General features: G+C 42.7%; 1 protein-coding gene across 7 annotated transcripts in view; it reads left to right on the forward strand.

Moving 5' to 3' along the window:
* LOC141140482 (proton-coupled folate transporter-like) overlaps positions 1 to 17,267 on the forward strand; it is a 755,302-nt gene that overhangs the window by 369,812 nt on the left and 368,223 nt on the right. For all 7 annotated transcript variants that reach the window (XM_073627715.1, XM_073627719.1, XM_073627718.1 and 4 more), the window contains exon 4: positions 15,644 to 15,782. In XM_073627715.1, coding sequence (XP_073483816.1) covers positions 15,644 to 15,782 — 139 coding nt within the window. The remainder of the gene's footprint in view (positions 1 to 15,643; positions 15,783 to 17,267) is intronic.

Consider the following 17,267-nt stretch of genomic DNA (forward strand, 5'->3'; position numbering starts at 1 on the left):
AAATGTCCACTTTCATAGGTCTTCCACAAAAATTCCGGTTAAAAAAAAAAATGAAAAAATATATCTGACTTTATTGCAGTTTAACAAACATATTTTGCGTGTTCAATGTTTTATTGAGAAAGAAATTGTACAAACATTCAAATGGGATATTTTCCATTGCTTATACATGTGCTGGTGAGAAGATATAAGGTTGAACTTAAACAATGCAATCATTAAAAAGCAATTATAGAGTGACCACGAAAAGAATCGAACAGTGAAGTCCTGGCACACTACAGTAGATGCCGGCTATGCCTCCAGTCCACCTGAACACCCCTGATGGGAACAAACTGTGAACAGGTGGGGGCATATCCATCCAGCTTCCACTCTGCCTCATCAATAAATTTTGTTGAGTTTCAAAAGTTAAGAAGTTACAGAAACAAATGAGAACCATCATAAATCGATTACACAAGATAACAAACATATGAGCAATCTCACCCTCATCAGGGATGAAAACAAACATATTTTATTACATAAAATGAAAATTATAAAGACACAAACACATTACTTGTATATTAATATATCATTCAGCTTGTTTTGTGGGAGGGCTCAGTAAAGATTTCTTATATCACTGGAAATATGATACATTTGGTAGTTGAAACCAGCCAGTAGAGTGACATAGCCGATCTGTAGAAGCTCTAGTGCTGTTATTCAAGGAACTTGAATACTGCAAACATAGAAAAAGCTTCAAGGTGTATTTAACCTGTAGTCTGCCTGAGAGAAAAATGTCCACACATATAGTTTTACAGGAACCACCAACACAGCAAATAATTAGTTGGTATAGTATCATCTAGACACCATCCTGCCAAATCTCCAACTCTATTTGCAGAAATGCAGCCCCAACCTTACAAAGAACTTGCACTGTTGTCTGCAGACACTCATTATTGTACTTCTCCATAGCCATTCGGCAAACAAACCCCCTCCTATTATGTGGTTAGCCCCCAAATTTATTCTCCTGCAGGGCAAAGACCCCAAACATACAGCCAATATCATTAAAAACTATCTTCAATGTAAAGAAAAACAAGGAGTCCTGCAAGTGATGGTTTGGCCCCCACAGAGCCTGATTTCAACATCATCAAGTTTGTCTGAGATTACATGAAGAGAAAGAAGGATCTGCAGCAGCCTACATCCACAGAAGATCTGTGAAAAGTTCTCCAAGCTGTTTGGAACAACCTACCTGCCGAGTTTCTTCAAGTGTACCTAGAAGCTTAGATGTTGGTTTGAAGCCAAAAGGTAGTCACATTAATTAAATATTGATTTGATTTAGATTTTTCCTTCTGTTCACTCACTTTGCATTTTGTAAATTGATAAAAATAAACAATTAAAATCTATACTTTTTTAAGCATTTCTTCACACCTGCCTAAAACTTTTGCACAGTACTGTATAACCGCCCTGTAGCATCGTAGCACAGTTATTCAACAGCTCAAAAGGTAAGGCAAAGAGTTGATACTCAGCCCAAGATTCCAGCTTTACCAGCATACTGGAGTCACTTTCAGCAGTTAACCCCTTCTCTACCTGAGCATTGTAAAATGACGCCGGCAGGAACCTTCCCTCCGCCCCTTCTTGCCGCTCTGACGCGCCCCTTGGGGGCACACAGCACGGCAATCAGGGTAAAGAGCCAATGAAAATGGCTATTTACCATGTGACCAGCTGTGTTCAATCACAGCCAGTCACATGCACTGTCTTAGTGGACGCCGATCAGGTATGAGGCGTGTTGCTCTTTACTACGTGACCAGCTGTGTCCAATCACAGCCGGTCACAGATGTCAACAAACCGCAGTGACTAGCTTTTAATGGGTTCTCCTCCTCACACACTAATCCTGTGTGAGGAGGAGATTGCTGTAACAGCTAATTATCGCTTACAGTAAAACACACTGATTGCCCCAGTAATAAGGAGTACCTGTCACCAGCCCATTAGAGTACCCGAGTACCTGTCTCCAGCCCAGAGTACCCGAGTACCTATCTGCAGCCCATTAGAGTACCTGAGTACCTGTCTCCAGCTTATTGGAGTACCTGAGTACCTGTCTCCAGCCCATCAGAGTACATGAGTACCTGTCTCCAGCCCAGAGTACCCAAGTACCTATCTTTAGCCCATCAGAGTACCCGAACACCTATCTGCAGCCCATCAGAGTACCCAAGTACCTATCTGCAGCAAATCAGGGTAACTGAGTACCTATCTGAAGCCCATTCAAGTACCTGAGTACCTATCTGCAGCCCATGACTCATAGAACATATGTTGGGGTGTTTGCTTTCCAAAATAGCGTCATTTTTTGGGTGTTTCCATTGTCTTGGTGCTCCAGGGCCTTTAAAAGTGTCAAAGGTAGTCAGGAAAAATGTATGATTTATGATCCTAGAATGCCTGAAGGTGGTACTTGGATGTAGGGATGAGCTTTATGTTCGGGTCAAACATGAGTTCGACTTGAACACTGGCTGTTCGCCCGTTCGATGAAATCCAAACATTATGGGGCACCAAATTCGAGCGCCGCGTAACACCCCATAATACACTGCGGGAGCGCAGTGCATTGCTTTATGATGATTGGCCAAAGCATGTACCATGACTTACATGCTTTGGCCAATCCCAATACCCTCAGCTCAGAGAGCCACAATTGGCCAAATGCCTTTGGCCAATCATGACTCAGGGAGACTAAGTCCACGGCCCACACTATATAAGACTGCGTGCACGTCGGCCCTGTGTAGTGTGTTGTTGGCGTGGACGGAGAGAGAGTGTCATTCAGATTGAGCAGGCAGGTTAATCAGTTAGCTGCAGTGTATTTAATATGTATATACAGACAGTCTCATATATATATATATATATATATATATATATATATATATTTATATATATATCCACTGCATCCAGTTTAGCTATATCTGACTGCAGGCCATTCCTGGTGTACTTTTTCTAATATACTTCAGGCAGGCGGGTTATTCAGTTAGCTGCAGTGTATTTAATATATATATATATATATATATATATATATATATATATATATATATATATATATATATACAGACAGTCTCGCATATATATATCCACTGCATCCAGTGTAGCCAAGCCTATATCTGACTGCAGGCCATTTCTGGCGTACTGTGCACCCATAGTGCAGTTGCTACTACTTTTCTTGTGGTGTACACAATACAGTACACCCATAGTTGTTATTACACTTCTGTTAGTGTACACAGTACCATGCACCCATAGTGCAGTTGCTACTACTTTTCTGGTGGTGTACACAGTACACAATACATTCAGTGCACCCATAGTTGCTATTAGACTTCTGGTGGTGTACACAATACTGTGCACCCCTAGTGCAGTTGCTACTACTTTTCTGGTGGTGTACACATTACATACAGTGCACCCATAGTTGTTATTACACTTCTGTTGGTGTACACAGTACCGTGCACCCATAGTGCAGTTGCTACTACTTTTCTGGTGGTGTACACAGTGCACAATACATACACTGCACCCGTAGTTGTTATTACACTTCTGTTGGTGTACATAGTACCGTGCACCCATAGTGCAGTTGCTACTACTTTTCTGGTGGTGTACACAGTAGACAATACAATGTAGCGTGGTGTTGCAAAACAAAATCTCCATCATGTCCGGGAGGCTACCAAGGAGAGGCAGACCACAGGCCACTAAAAGAGGGCAAGCAGGTTCTGTACAGTCAACAGTGCTGGTCATGAACATGGTGCATCTTCTGCAGGTGGCCATGGGGCATGCTTGTCCTTTTTTTCTGCTGCTGTGACAGGGGCAGAAAAATTGGGCCTTTGGTGGTGGTGGTGCCAAAACACTGTAACCCCTCACAGATACTCTTGTTGGGCGCAGGAATGGGCCCTGCTGTGAAATATTAGATCAAAAATTGTAATTACATGCCCCTGTTAAACAGGCACAGAAAAATTGGGCCTTAGGCAGTGGTGGAAAAATATTGTTGGAAGCTAGCATCATCGAGATTGAGGAGGATTAGGATAGTCACTCAGCATAGGCAATCTTCAATTGATCCCACATCCATAGAAAAATCAATCAGTTACATCTGCATCAGGTGCATGATAGCTGCTGCTGATCCAGGACTGATTCATTTTTATGAATAATAGCTTATCAACGGAGTCTGTGGACAGGCACACTCTATGATCCATTACAAACCCTCCAGCAGCACTGAACATGCGTTCAGAAAGAACGTTGGATGCAGGACAGGCCAGTAGCTCAATTACATATTGAGTTAGTTCTGGCCAGTGATCCATCCTCAAGACCCAGTAACCCAGTGGATGCTCTGTTGGAAAGGTCTCCAAGTCTGATTTTGCCCCTAGATATTCCTGCACCATGTAATTCAGACGCTGGCGACGGTTGCTGGAACCGATCAGACCTTGGCACTTTGGACTGAAGAATTGTCTGAAGGCATCGGCCTCTTGGCCACCTTCTGCACCGCTCTTTCTGTGACTGAACGAAGCCTCAGCAACATGTTGTCCAGCACTAGGAAGTTATAACCTCCCAGGCTCTGGAAGCGCATTGCACAAACCTTTCTGCAAGGCCTCCCGAAGATGTTTTATCCTCTGCTCCCTCTGCGAAGGCTGGATAAGTTCTGCAACCTTACCCTTGTAACGTGGATCAAGAAGGGTTGCCAGCCAGTAATGATCCCTCTCTTTGATACCACAAATCCTAGGATTCTGCAAAGCCTGTGAAAGTTTGCAGAGGCATTCGATTCTGAGTCCTCTGGGTCACTAAGGATCACATGATCCGTAACAACCTCCTCCCAGCCACGTACAACTCCTTGGGTTTCTGGGGACTGAAAACCATCCCTTGAAGACTGCTGCTGAGTGTTATCCTCCATGTCCATGCTGACACAATCCTCCTCTTCTTCTTCCTATGTGTTTGGTGGGCCTGCAGAAATAATATCTAGATAAAGGGGCCTTGAGAGGTAAGGAAGTCCTCCTCTTCCTCCCACTGTTCTGCCTTAAGTGCCCTGTCCATCATTCCATGAAGTGTGTGCTCTAACAGGAAGACAAGAGGGACAGTATCACTGATGCATGCATTGTCACTGCCCACCATCCTGTGTGCCAAACATGGAACATGGGTCAAGTGTCCCTGTCGGAGGGTGGAGAGAAGGTTGGTGCCATTGTCGCATACAACCATTCCTGGCTGAAGCTGGCATGGTGTCAACCACCTCTGAGCCTGCCCCTGCAGAGCTGACAGAATCTCTGCCCCAGTGTGGTTCCTGTCCCCTAAGCAGACCAACTCATGCACTGCATGGCATATTTTTGCCTGAGTGCTTGCGTAGCTCCTTGAACGCTTAGGAAACACCTCTGGTTCAGAGAACAAAACTGCAGAAGAGGCCATAGAGAAAGAAGAAGAGGAGGGGGTGGAGGAGAGAGCTGTGGCAGAATCACTGCTAGCATTTTGGAGGCATGGTGAAGGAACAAGCTCCAACAATACTGAACCCTGTTCTGCATCCTTCCCGGCTGCCAGCAGAGTTACCCACTGCGCCATGAAGGAAAGGTAACATCCCTGTCCATGCCTGCTAGACCATGAGTCAGCAGTAACATACATCTTACTGCTGACCGCCCTGTCCAACAAGACAAAAACATTGCCTTCCACATGCCGGTAGAGAGCTGAAATGGCCTTCCGTGAAAAGAATTGGCGTTTTGGAACCTGCAACTGAGGTACAGCACATTCCACAAATTCATGAAAGGGGGCAGTCTACCAGCTGAAAAGGCAGTAGTTGCAGTGGTAGCAATTTGGCCAAGCTAGCATTCAGACACTGAGCATGTGGATGGCTGGGACTGAATTGCTTTTTACTGTTTAGCAACTGGGGTAGGGAAATTTGCCTGCTAAAATCAGATGGTGGTGTACTGCTAGCAGATTGGCTGCAAATACTTGGGACATCTATTGCTATACCTTCATTCCTCTCAGTGCAGGTTTTCGAGAGGACTGGAGGTATAGTAGGGTTGGAGATCCCAGATGAGGAGCAAGGAGAAGTCCGCCTTTTTTTTCTTTGATGTGTATCTTTCAAGTGCTGTTGCCAATGGACTGGTAGCCTTATGAGTGTATGTGAATTCTTCATTAATATCTGTAAAATATTGTGATTATGAATATACTTCATTTAGCTTGTATCTATGTAGGGCGGAACATATTATCTTCACAGAAATCTCTGGTAGACCAGACAAGTCGGTGCCTAGGCTTGTGTATACAAACAATGGGATCCAAACCTCATTGTTTTACACATACTCACTTCAAAGGATCCCATGCTGGGATATGCAATGAAGGGAGGCCAAACCGTAATCAATACCTAACTTCCTGGGAAAATTCAAGTTAATCTCCTGCTCAGAATAGTCACAAGGATTTGCATTAAAGGGGGCTGACTTATGCAAAGTATAGGGATTGGATATGTAGCCAGTCCTTAACCAGGAATAGGAAAGCTCACCAATCAGAGCCACACTATGCCAACCAATGAGGCATCAGCATGCAATGATATACACAGACTAGATGGGAGGGAAACACACACTTTAATGGGAGAGCAACCATCAGAATGGAACCTTGGTGCAAAGGGTAATTATGGGAAAAGTCTGCATTTTACTTGTAACTAAATATGTTTTTAGATTAATGTTTTAAGGAATATACTCTGTATTCCTTCATGTAATTCTTTTATTTTAACCTAATATTTTCTTCCTTGGTGTAGACTTTAGATAGATGGTGGTGTATTAGATAGACTTTCAATTACTCACCAATAAATGTTGCTATTATGTTAAAGCTTTCACTCTTGGTCAAAGAACTCTCATTTAACCCAAATCATATCTGAGAGATATTAAATCTCAAATATAGTTTACGGGAAACAGACTGCATGGGAGGTTGTCATATGTCTGGTCAAGCATGTGGGGCCCAAGCGGCTGCTGTTCTGGCCACGTTTGATCCGGTTCAGACATAGGTTGCAAACAGCAACGGTGCAAACAGCTGCACACGTGTCCAAAAAGGCCCACTCCAAGGAACTTTTCAAAATCAGCGGGGAGTCAGCAGTGCCCTGCACCTACGGAGCTCTGCGGTGTGATGCAGTAGGGTGGCTGCCCTTAAGCTCCCCCTTAGAGGACATCCTGCCTCGTTGGAGTTATGCCTCCTCCTCTATTCTATCAGGCACCCAAGTAGAGTCAGTGACCTCATCGTCCCCTCCCTCCTCGTCACTGGAGCAAACTTGGCACTATGCTACAGCTGGGAGAACATGACTGCCAGTTTCTTGTCCTTCTTGGGCATCCCCTCTCTCTAGGCTCACGTTACTCCCTCCCTCAACCTGGGAACCAACATCGGATCCTTCAAATTGCTGTGCATCCTCCAGCAGCATGTACCTGACACTGTGGTCGAGTAGTTCGGGGGACTCTGTGCATGATGGTGGGGCTACGGAAGGAGTGACTGTGGACAAGAAGCCGGTGGAATAGGGCACTTTGGCAGCTGCATAGGAAGGAAAACATCTCTGAGCCTGGGTGACAGAGGATGAGGAGGATGAGGACGGCTTTTTTATCCACTCCACCAACTCTTCTGCATGTTCTGGCTCAATAACAGGGCCAGCAGCAGAAAAAAAGGACAAGCGTGCCCCACGGCCACCTGCAGAGTATAAACCATGTCCACGACCAACACTGTTGACTGTAGACACAGAGCCTGCTTGCCCTCTTTTAGTGGCCTTTCAGCATCTGCCTCTCCTTGGTGGCCTTCTGGATATGATGTATATTTGTTTTACAACACCGCACTACATTGTATCGTGTATTGTGTACACCACCAGGAAAGTAGTAGCAACTGCACTACAGCTGCACTGCATTGTGTAATGTGTACACCACCAGAAAAGTAGTAGCAACTGCACTATGGCTGCACTGTATTTTAATTACAATTTTTGATCTAATATTTCCTGCGCCCAACAAGAGTATCTGTGAGGGGTTACAGTGTTGTGGCACCATCACCACCACTGCCTAAGGCCCAATTTTTCTGCCTGTTTAACAGGGGTATGTAATTACAATTTTTGATCTAATATTTGACAGCAGGGCCTCTTCCTGCGCCACCAAGAGTAAATGTGAGGGCTTACAGTATTGTGGCACCACCACCACCACTAAAGGCCCAATTTTTCTGCCCCTGTTTAACAGTATTGTGGCACCACCATCACCACTAAAGACCCAATTTTTCTGCCCCTGTTTAACAGGGGCACTTAATTACAGTTGACCGCATGTATACTGCTGTTCAGAGTATATAGGGCCTGGGGGCCCCATGCCTTTTTTTTCTAATTTGGGTGTTCCCCTTAATATCCATACCAGACCCAAAGGGCCTGATAATGGGCTGGGGGGGTACCCATGCTGTTTTTCTCAATGATTTTCAACTATATTGCCGGGACCTGACATTACATTACAACCGCAAGCAGTTTTAAATTACTTTTATTCCTTTAGAAATGTCATTTTGTGCAGGGACTGTTCTAAACACGGGAAAAATGCACCACTTTACAGGCAAACTTTAGTCACCCCCCAGGCACAATATTTATAGGAATATTTCACTTTTATTGTTTCACTTTAAGCATTATTAAAATCACTGCTCCCGAAAAACGGACGTTTTTAAAACTTTTTTTGCATTGATACATGTCCCCTGGGGCAGGATCCGGGTCCCTAAACACTTTTTATGACAATAACTTGCATATTAGCCTTTAAAATGAGCACTTTTGATTTTTCACATTCAAATCCCATAGACTTTAACGGTGTTCGCGTGTTCACACAAATTTTTTGCCTATTTACATATTCTGCTGCGAACCGAACTGGGGGGTGTTCGGCTCATCCCTACTTGGATGTTGGGCCTCTGTATGTGGCCAGGCTGTGTAAAAGTATCACACATATGGTATTGCCATATTCAGGAGGAGTAGTAGAATGTATTTTGGGGTGTAATTTTTGCTATGTACATGCTATGTGTTAAAAAAATATTGCAAATTAACAACTTTGTGTCAAAAAAAAAAAAGTTTTTATTTTCTTTCCACATTTTCCAAAAACTTGTGGAAAAAAATGACATGTTCAAAAGACTCATAATGCCTCAAAGATTATACATTGGGGTGTTTGCTTTCCAAAATGGGGTCATTTTGTGGGTGTTTCCATTGTCCTGGTGCTCCAGGGCCTTCAAAAATGTTATAGGTCATCGGGAAATTATATGTGTAATTTATGCTCCTAGAACGCCTGACAGAGCTCCCGGCATGTTGGCCTCTGTATGTGGCCAGGCTGTGAAATAGTCTCACACATGTAGTATCCATACTCAGGAGGAGTAGCAGAATGTATTTTGGGGTGTAATTGCAAGTATCCATATGTTTTGTGTGTGAAATACTTTGTTATTATGACAATTTTGTGTAAAAAATAAATAAATCATTTCTTCATATTCCCAAGATTTGTGGGAAAAAAATACAACTTCAAAAAACTCACCATGCCTCTTGCTAAATACCCTGGACTGTCTACTTTTCCAAAAAAGGTGTAATTTGGGGGGTATTTGTACCGTCCTGGCATTTCAGAGACTCAAGAAATGAGATAGGCCGTCAGTACTTTAGGTGTGATCAGGTATGATCAATTTTCAATGATTGGTAATATAGCTGGTATCCCACGTTCACATTGGACCAATTTGACATGCAATTTGACATGTCAAATAGCATACCAAATCAGCAGCCATTTCCGGCAATGGCACCGTCCGAATCAGTTCCACGCTGACTTTGCTGCACCTCACCGATTCCCAAAAGTAGTTCCTGTATTACTTTTGGCGACTTCGGGGGGGATTTGAATAGCCATCTGTGCAGGAACCTGCACAGATGTCTGTCAAATCGCCCCCAAAGTCGGACTGCATTGCCCGTTTGAAATCTCTCAGCAGTGTGAACAGATTTCTAACCCACAGCAGTGTGAACCTAGGCGTAGACTCTATAACTTTCACACAGACTAAATAATATCCACTAATTTGGGTTTTTACCAAAGATATGTAGCAGTATACATTTTGGCCCAAATTTATGAACAAAAATGACTTATTTGCAAAATTATATAATAAAAACTAAAAATTGTGTTTTTTTTTCCTCAAAATGCTCACTCATTTTTTCACTTATAAAAAAAAACAGTGGTGATTAAATACCACCAAAAGAAAGCTCTTTTTGTGTCAAGAAAAATGATAAAAATGTTGTTTGGGTACAGTGTTGCCCGCATTATAGCCGAAAGAGGAGTACAGTGCCGGCCTAAATTGACGGGAGGGCATGCATGTACGTCCTCCCATGCATGAGCTGCCTGCATGCTCTCTGTGATCATTGAGTCAATGAGACTTGGCTGAGATCGGAGTAAGGTACCCCTTACCACGTGATTAGCTGTCAGCCAATGACAGCTGATCACATGGTGTAAACAGAGCCAGTAATCGGCTATTTTTTTTCCTCAAGCTAACAGCGTGAGGAGAAAAAAAACCTGATCACCGGCTTCTGTCAGAGGGACATCGGTCCCGAACACGGAGAGCCACCGCCGCCGCTTCATCTGTGCCCACCAGTGCAAATCAGTGCCCCCCAGTGTCACCTATCAGTGCCTACTTGGGCCACCTATCAATGGCCACCACTACCACCTATCAATGCCCAAAAGTGCCACCTATCAGTGCCAATCAGTGCTGCCAAACAGTGCCCTTCAGTGCCTTACCATCAGTGCTGCCTATCAGTGTAACCTACCATGCCCATCGGTGCCACCTATCAGTGCTACCTATCAGTGCCACCTATCAGTGCCACCTATCAGTGCCCTTCAGTGCCACCTATCAGTGCGCTTCAGTGCCACCCATTATTGCAACCTATCAGTGCCCAGGAGTGCCGCCTCATCAGTGCCTAGGAGTGCCGCCTCATCTGTGCCCATCAGTGCCACCTTATTAGTGCTGCCTTATCAGTGCCCATAAGTGCAGCCTATTAGTGCATGTCAGTGCCCATCAGTGCAGCCTCTTCAGAGCTTATCAAGGATGGAGAAAAATTATCTGTTTGCAAAATTTTATAACAAACTATAAAAAAAGTTGTTTTTTTCTCAACATTTTTTTTTTGTTTTTGTTTGCTTAGCCAAAATAAAAAACCCAGTAGTGATTAAATACTACCAAAAGAAAGTTCTATTTATGTGAAAAAAATTATAACAATTTTATAAAGGTACAGTGTAGCATGACTGCACGTTTGTCATTCAAAGTGCAACAGCACTGAAAGCTGAAAATTGGCTTGGGCAGGAAGGGGGTTTAAGTGCCCAGTAGGCAAGTGGTTAAATGAAAAAATAGAAAAGAAAGAACTAAGAAAGAACTAAGTACAAACTAACTAAGACACTAATAACACAAATCACCAATGCTAGGATGTAACTCACAAGTAGAAGCAGCTGCATACTGATGAGTGTTCAAATCTTTACACTATAGTGGCTTTCTTTGTTTCCCTATGGTGCTTCCAACATATACACTATGGGGGTTATTTACGAAAGGCAAATCCACTTTGCACTACAAGTGCACTTGGAAGTGCAGTAGCTGTAGATCTGAGGGGGGCATGCAAGGTAAATAAAAAACAGCATTTTAGCTTGTGCATGATTGGATGATAAAATCAGCTTACCCTCATTTTACAGTGGATTTGCCTTTTGTAAATAACCCCCTATATTACCAAACATATTGGAACACTTGCCTTTACACGCACATGGACTTTAATGGCATCCCGGTCTTAGTCCGCAGGGTTCACAATTTAGTTGGCCCACCCTTTGCAGCTATAACAGCTCCAACTCTTTTGGGAAGGCTGTCCACAAGGTTTAGGAGCGTGTCTATGAGAATGTTTGACCTTTCTTCTGGAAGCACATTTGGGAGGTCAGGCACTAATGTGCACGAGAAGGCCTGGCTCGCAGTGTTTGCTCTAATTCATACCAAAGGTGTTCTATTGGGTTGAGGTCAGGACTCTGTGCAGGCCAGTCAAGTTCCTCCACCCCAAACTGAAGCATGAAATTGTCCAAAATGTCTTGGTATGCTGACGCCTTAAAATTTCCCTTCAGTGGAACTGAGGGGCCAAACCCAACCCCTGAAAGACAACCCCACACCACGATCCCCCCTCCACTAAATGATTTAGACCAGTGCACAAAGCAAAGTCCTTAAAGACATGAATGAGTTATTTGATGGAGGGGGATCATGGTGTGGGGTTGTCTTTCAGGGGTTGGTCTGGGCCCCTCAGTTCCAGTGAAGGGAACTCTTAAGGTGTCAGCATACCAAGACATTTTGGACAATTTCATGCTCCCAACTTTGTGGGAACAGTTTTGGATGGCCCCTTCCTGTTCTAACATGACAGTGCATAAAGCAAGGTCCATAAAGACATGGATAAGTGAGTGTGGGGTGAAGGAACTTGACCGGCCTGCACAGAGTCCTGACATCAACCTAATAGAACACCTTTGGGATGAATTAGAGTGGAGATCGCAAGCCAGGCCTTGTCATCCAATATCAGTGCCTGACATTACAAATGCGCTTCTGGAAGAATGGTCAAACATTCCCATGAAAAGTGTGGGCCAACTCAATATTGAACCCTGCAGATTAAGACTAGGATGCCATTAAAGTACATGTGCGGGTAAAGGTAGGTGTCCCAATACTTTTGGTAATATAGTGTATGTACTGATTTGAGGGAAGAAGAGGTGCTTTGCTCAAGTAGATATGGATGGTGAAAATTACTTACCTTTTTTGGGTGGTCATGAAAAGTTGTTGAGTTCTCTGGTGTGATGGTGGAGGATCGCTGATGCATGGATATGTATTATTAAGTATTTGGAGGCTATTTGCACAGAACTGAGGCACTTTTCTGGATTTTATTGCATGGACATTTTATCAGCATGAACACTTTAAACAAACACTTTTTTATATATGTTATTTTCATTTTTAATTTTTTGGTGTTTGTTATTTATGTAATACATTACAAAAAATAACGATGTGTAATAGGCTATTTAGGCAAATTAACTCAGGCCAGAGTAATGGTTTGGCAAAAGAGCTGTTTATCCCCAGGACTGTGCAAGAGACAAAAAGAAATTAGTTACTTACAGAAAAAAGAAACGTTTCCTTACAAAGAGAAAAGTTAAACTTTTTGCATTTGTTCAGTTACTACCATCTCAGTACCTGTATCCATTGACATTTATAAATTAGGCCTGGTCCATTTATTAGCTACCTCCAGGGCCATGAGAATTTTGATAGGCTTGTTGTTATTTTATGCTCGTAAGTCTATACTCCTTAAATGGACATTTCCTAAGACCCCTATGTCACGGAACGTTCCACACTCCGCTTGAGTGCTTCCGTCATATACCACTTCCTCCCAGTCTGTATACAGATATCAGATATTCCAACCTCTCTGAGCACAAAACAAGGCGACACTTGCTTGTTGCTAACATGAACTCACTTTATTTAGAATCAAAATTACAAGACTTTATATGCCGTTGGCACCCCCTGTAACAATACAACTGTAACCTAATTGACCTAATTAACATGAGCTAATTAACTAATCCTTTATACAGCCTAGGTGACTGAGACATGACCTATTGCCCAGACTGAGTTAATTATCACAGGACATTTTCTCACAATAGCAGCAGCTCCAATAGGAGTCATCCCGTCTCCTACATTGTATAGAGGACAATGTGATCAGCTCATTCAATTAACATAAACACAGGTAGTTGGAGTTGATGACACCAGCATCTCCTCACAGGATGTGTCCCAACAGAATGAATCAGTCTTATCAGCAGGGGGCTGCTGGAGGAATCCCCCCTCCCTTTTCAGGGACACAAATCCACAGCAAGGAGTCCCCAACAGAATCAAACAACATACAATGTATACATATATACACGACTGAGTCCGATTAGTACAGTTCAGACCGGACCTCCAATTCACCCCACAAAGAGCACCGTTCCACTGAAAATCCAGGGCCCATAATCAAAAGGCAAGAGGCTCGCACCCAATCCTCATCAACAGCCTCTGTCCCGGCTAGGTCTGTCACACCCTACCTTAGACTTCTGGAAGTCCTTTGTTAATAAAATGATACCATTGTACAAATTTGCATATGAATCTAGAGGATGCCCCAATAAATTTTGTAACATATAGGACATCTGGACAGAAGATATTGCCATCTCAATGGCAACGCCCCCATTATTAGTGCAAACCTCCTTTTTATTATCCTATACTAATTAATCTAGTATCTTGTGGGAGAGTTGTTTCCTGTCATATGCTTGTAGCATACCAGAAGTATCATGTGAGATTATCTTATGCTTTGGTTGCGTGTAATTTATGCTCCTAGAACGCCTGACAGAGCTCCCGGCATGTTGGCCTCTGTATGTGGCCAGGCTGTGAAATAGTCTCACACATGTAGTATCCATACTCAGGAGGAGTAGCAGAATGTATTTTGGGGTGTAATTGCAAGTATCCATATGCTTTTTTGTTTTATCTTCTTTTTGGAACAACATTGCATGGATATGAGTTGTTAAATTTAAATTCAAGCATTGCATGTATGGTTATATTCTATACAGGTACATATAATATGTAGGTATATGCAATGCCCCAATGATCAATGATTAAGATACTTTAATACTTAAAGAAATTTTTATAACATTAAAAAAAAACTTGATAATTGTTGAAAAAAAGGGCTATTGGTATTTTGGATATAACCACAATAAATTACTTTTAGAGAGTCTACTCTCTTTTGGAGTGAGCTGCTCATATTATACAAATAGATTTGGCGCCAACTACATCAGGTAAAGGTAATTACTTGGATTGTATATTTTGGGTCAGTAGATTTCTGTCCTACCAGCACAAGTTCAGCCCTGATAGACTTTGCAGGTTACTTTTATATGCATGTTTACTGCATACATAAGGCATAGTCCTATTTAGTCCGGTTATGCATTAATGAAAAATTGTTAAAACCCAATATTAGTTTAAAAACCTGTTAGCAATAAAACAAATATGTGCAAAAATGGTAAGTTTTTTAAAATGTCTTGGGGTTCATTCAAACTTCTGTGTTGTAGCAATTTGCAGTAAAATCTGTTATGCATTGTCAACCTATTCTTAGTGAATGGGATGCCTTAGCATACCTCAGGTTATTGTGCAATGTAAAGTGCATAACCACATGGATGTTAACACATTGTAAGGGATCACATAGTGTGAATCAAGCCTTACTATTGTTTTACTTTCAAAGCTCCCCAATTCCCAGCTGAAAACTCTGAGCTAGTCCTGAAGTTGCACTCTGCGTGATAGATGCAGTTACTGTACAACCATCTGACATGCCGTCCAGCCTTGTTACCTTTCAACTTATAAGCATTGTTTAAAAATGTAGCTAAAACATAGCCCACATACCCCCATTCCTAAAAAGAACACACATTTAATCACTGGTCCATGTGCTCAGGAAAAGCACTTGAATAATTTACCACTAAAATTAAAAATATAATAAAAGAAAAAAAAGGATTTCTAGTTTGTATAATGTGTCATTGAATGGAGAATGTGCTAATGAAAAAAGGCTTCATCCACTGTTGACTTGAAGTACCTAAAACATTCAGTTATATAACAGGTTAGACGTTTCTGTTACATTTCATGTTACACTTTCAAAAATGAAATATATTCACCTGGTTAATTTTCTTTTTCACAGGGATTGTGTCTACTATTTACTTTGCACTGGCTTTTGAAACATGTCGAAGAAACAAAGCTTGCAAAAGTTGGTGTGATCATGAGAACCATTTCTTTTCTACTACTGGCTTTTTCAACAACCAAATGGATGATATTCTTAAGTATGAACAACTATATTAAACACTCATTATTGTTAATGTTCTCAATTGTGCCTTACCATTGACAAACATATGCAGTGCACAGTCTTCATATGTGTGGAATCATTTAAGTATTTTTCTTGACGCCAACATGGCAGCATACATGTGATATAGCTCCGCCCCTATATCTACCCACAGGACCTGCCTAAAAGAAAGGCTAGAGCAACCTCCCCCATTCTTTTTGTCCTCAAGATCTTCACCAATAAGACCGTGATATTGCAATAAGCCCCTACCTGCCAACTGAGTTGGAGTCTGTCTGGGTTCATTCTCTCCCAGGCACAGTCCCACATCTTAGGTTGCTAAATGCACCAACAAGGTGGGGAGCCCCTTCTGGCGGTCTTTTGAGGCTGAGGGGTTTTCTAACTGGAGATGTCAGAACCTCATGTGGTGCACCTAAGCTGGTGTTTGGTTGCTGGAGTCCATGATGCATGTGTTTCTCTGCACACCTGGGCTGAATCCTGGTGCTGGAGTTGGTGCCACCTTTTCTTTTCTCCCACAGGTTTGTGATATACTTTTTGTTTTTCCTTCTTTGCCTCTACTTTCAGTAGGTTGCATCATTTTTCCTTTATGTGAGTGATTTGGGTTTTTGGGCTTTTGTGTGCAGTTTTTGTTCCTTTTACCTGTGGCTTTTCCTGTGACCAGCGTAAGTGCACAATCTGGTCCAGGTTTTGTGGCTGTTTCTGGTCTCAGGGCCTGCTATGGTGCATGCACAGTGCAGAGGGTCTCATGTGGCGGGCATCTTTGTTACGGCATGCACAAGCTTTTGCATACTTGAGGTGGGTTTTGCACTGGAAACATATTCTGTTTTCCCATGCTTATGCTGCGGGTGAATGGGGGGAGTAGGAAGGTAATTTTGGCACATATCTATGATCTGTTTGCTTCCTTCTCTGAGTCTCTTTCATTTTCCTTTCTGCTCAATGTTGACATCCTTGCTCCAATATGAACTTTATGCCACATAACCAAGACCTCCATGTGCTCAGGTAGGGATCAGAGTGGTAAGTAAGAAGAGGAAAAAGAGTGCCTTTCAATGAACGTGACCTTCACCTTCTGGTGCAACCTAGCCCACTCTTGCTCTTGCTTAATGTCAAGCTTAAAGAGTATCGCAATGTCATAACAAGTCCATTATGAACAAAGGCTCATCCAGCCTTGCAGGTCTTGCCCAGGAGGCACAGAAAGTTACTAGTGACTGTTGGTATTCCTTCTCCCCTGAGTGCTAATATCGACACAAGGGAAAGAAGTGCTGGGCACTGACCAGATTAACATGTCTGTGGATATTGCTGCCAAGACCTATTAAAGGGCAAAGGATGTTGTGAGCCAGCAAGTCATGGCCCTTCATGGGCAAGTAGTTAGTGAGTCTCTGACTGAGTTCTCCAGCCACTTATGCCAGCAGAATCTGGGCACAACATCAAGGATGCAGCCCTTCAGATGATTTATCCAAGCCATTCACTC

This window comes from Aquarana catesbeiana, linkage group LG04 (assembly GCF_042186555.1).
Source record: "Aquarana catesbeiana isolate 2022-GZ linkage group LG04, ASM4218655v1, whole genome shotgun sequence".
Lineage (NCBI taxonomy): Eukaryota > Metazoa > Chordata > Amphibia > Anura > Ranidae > Aquarana > Aquarana catesbeiana.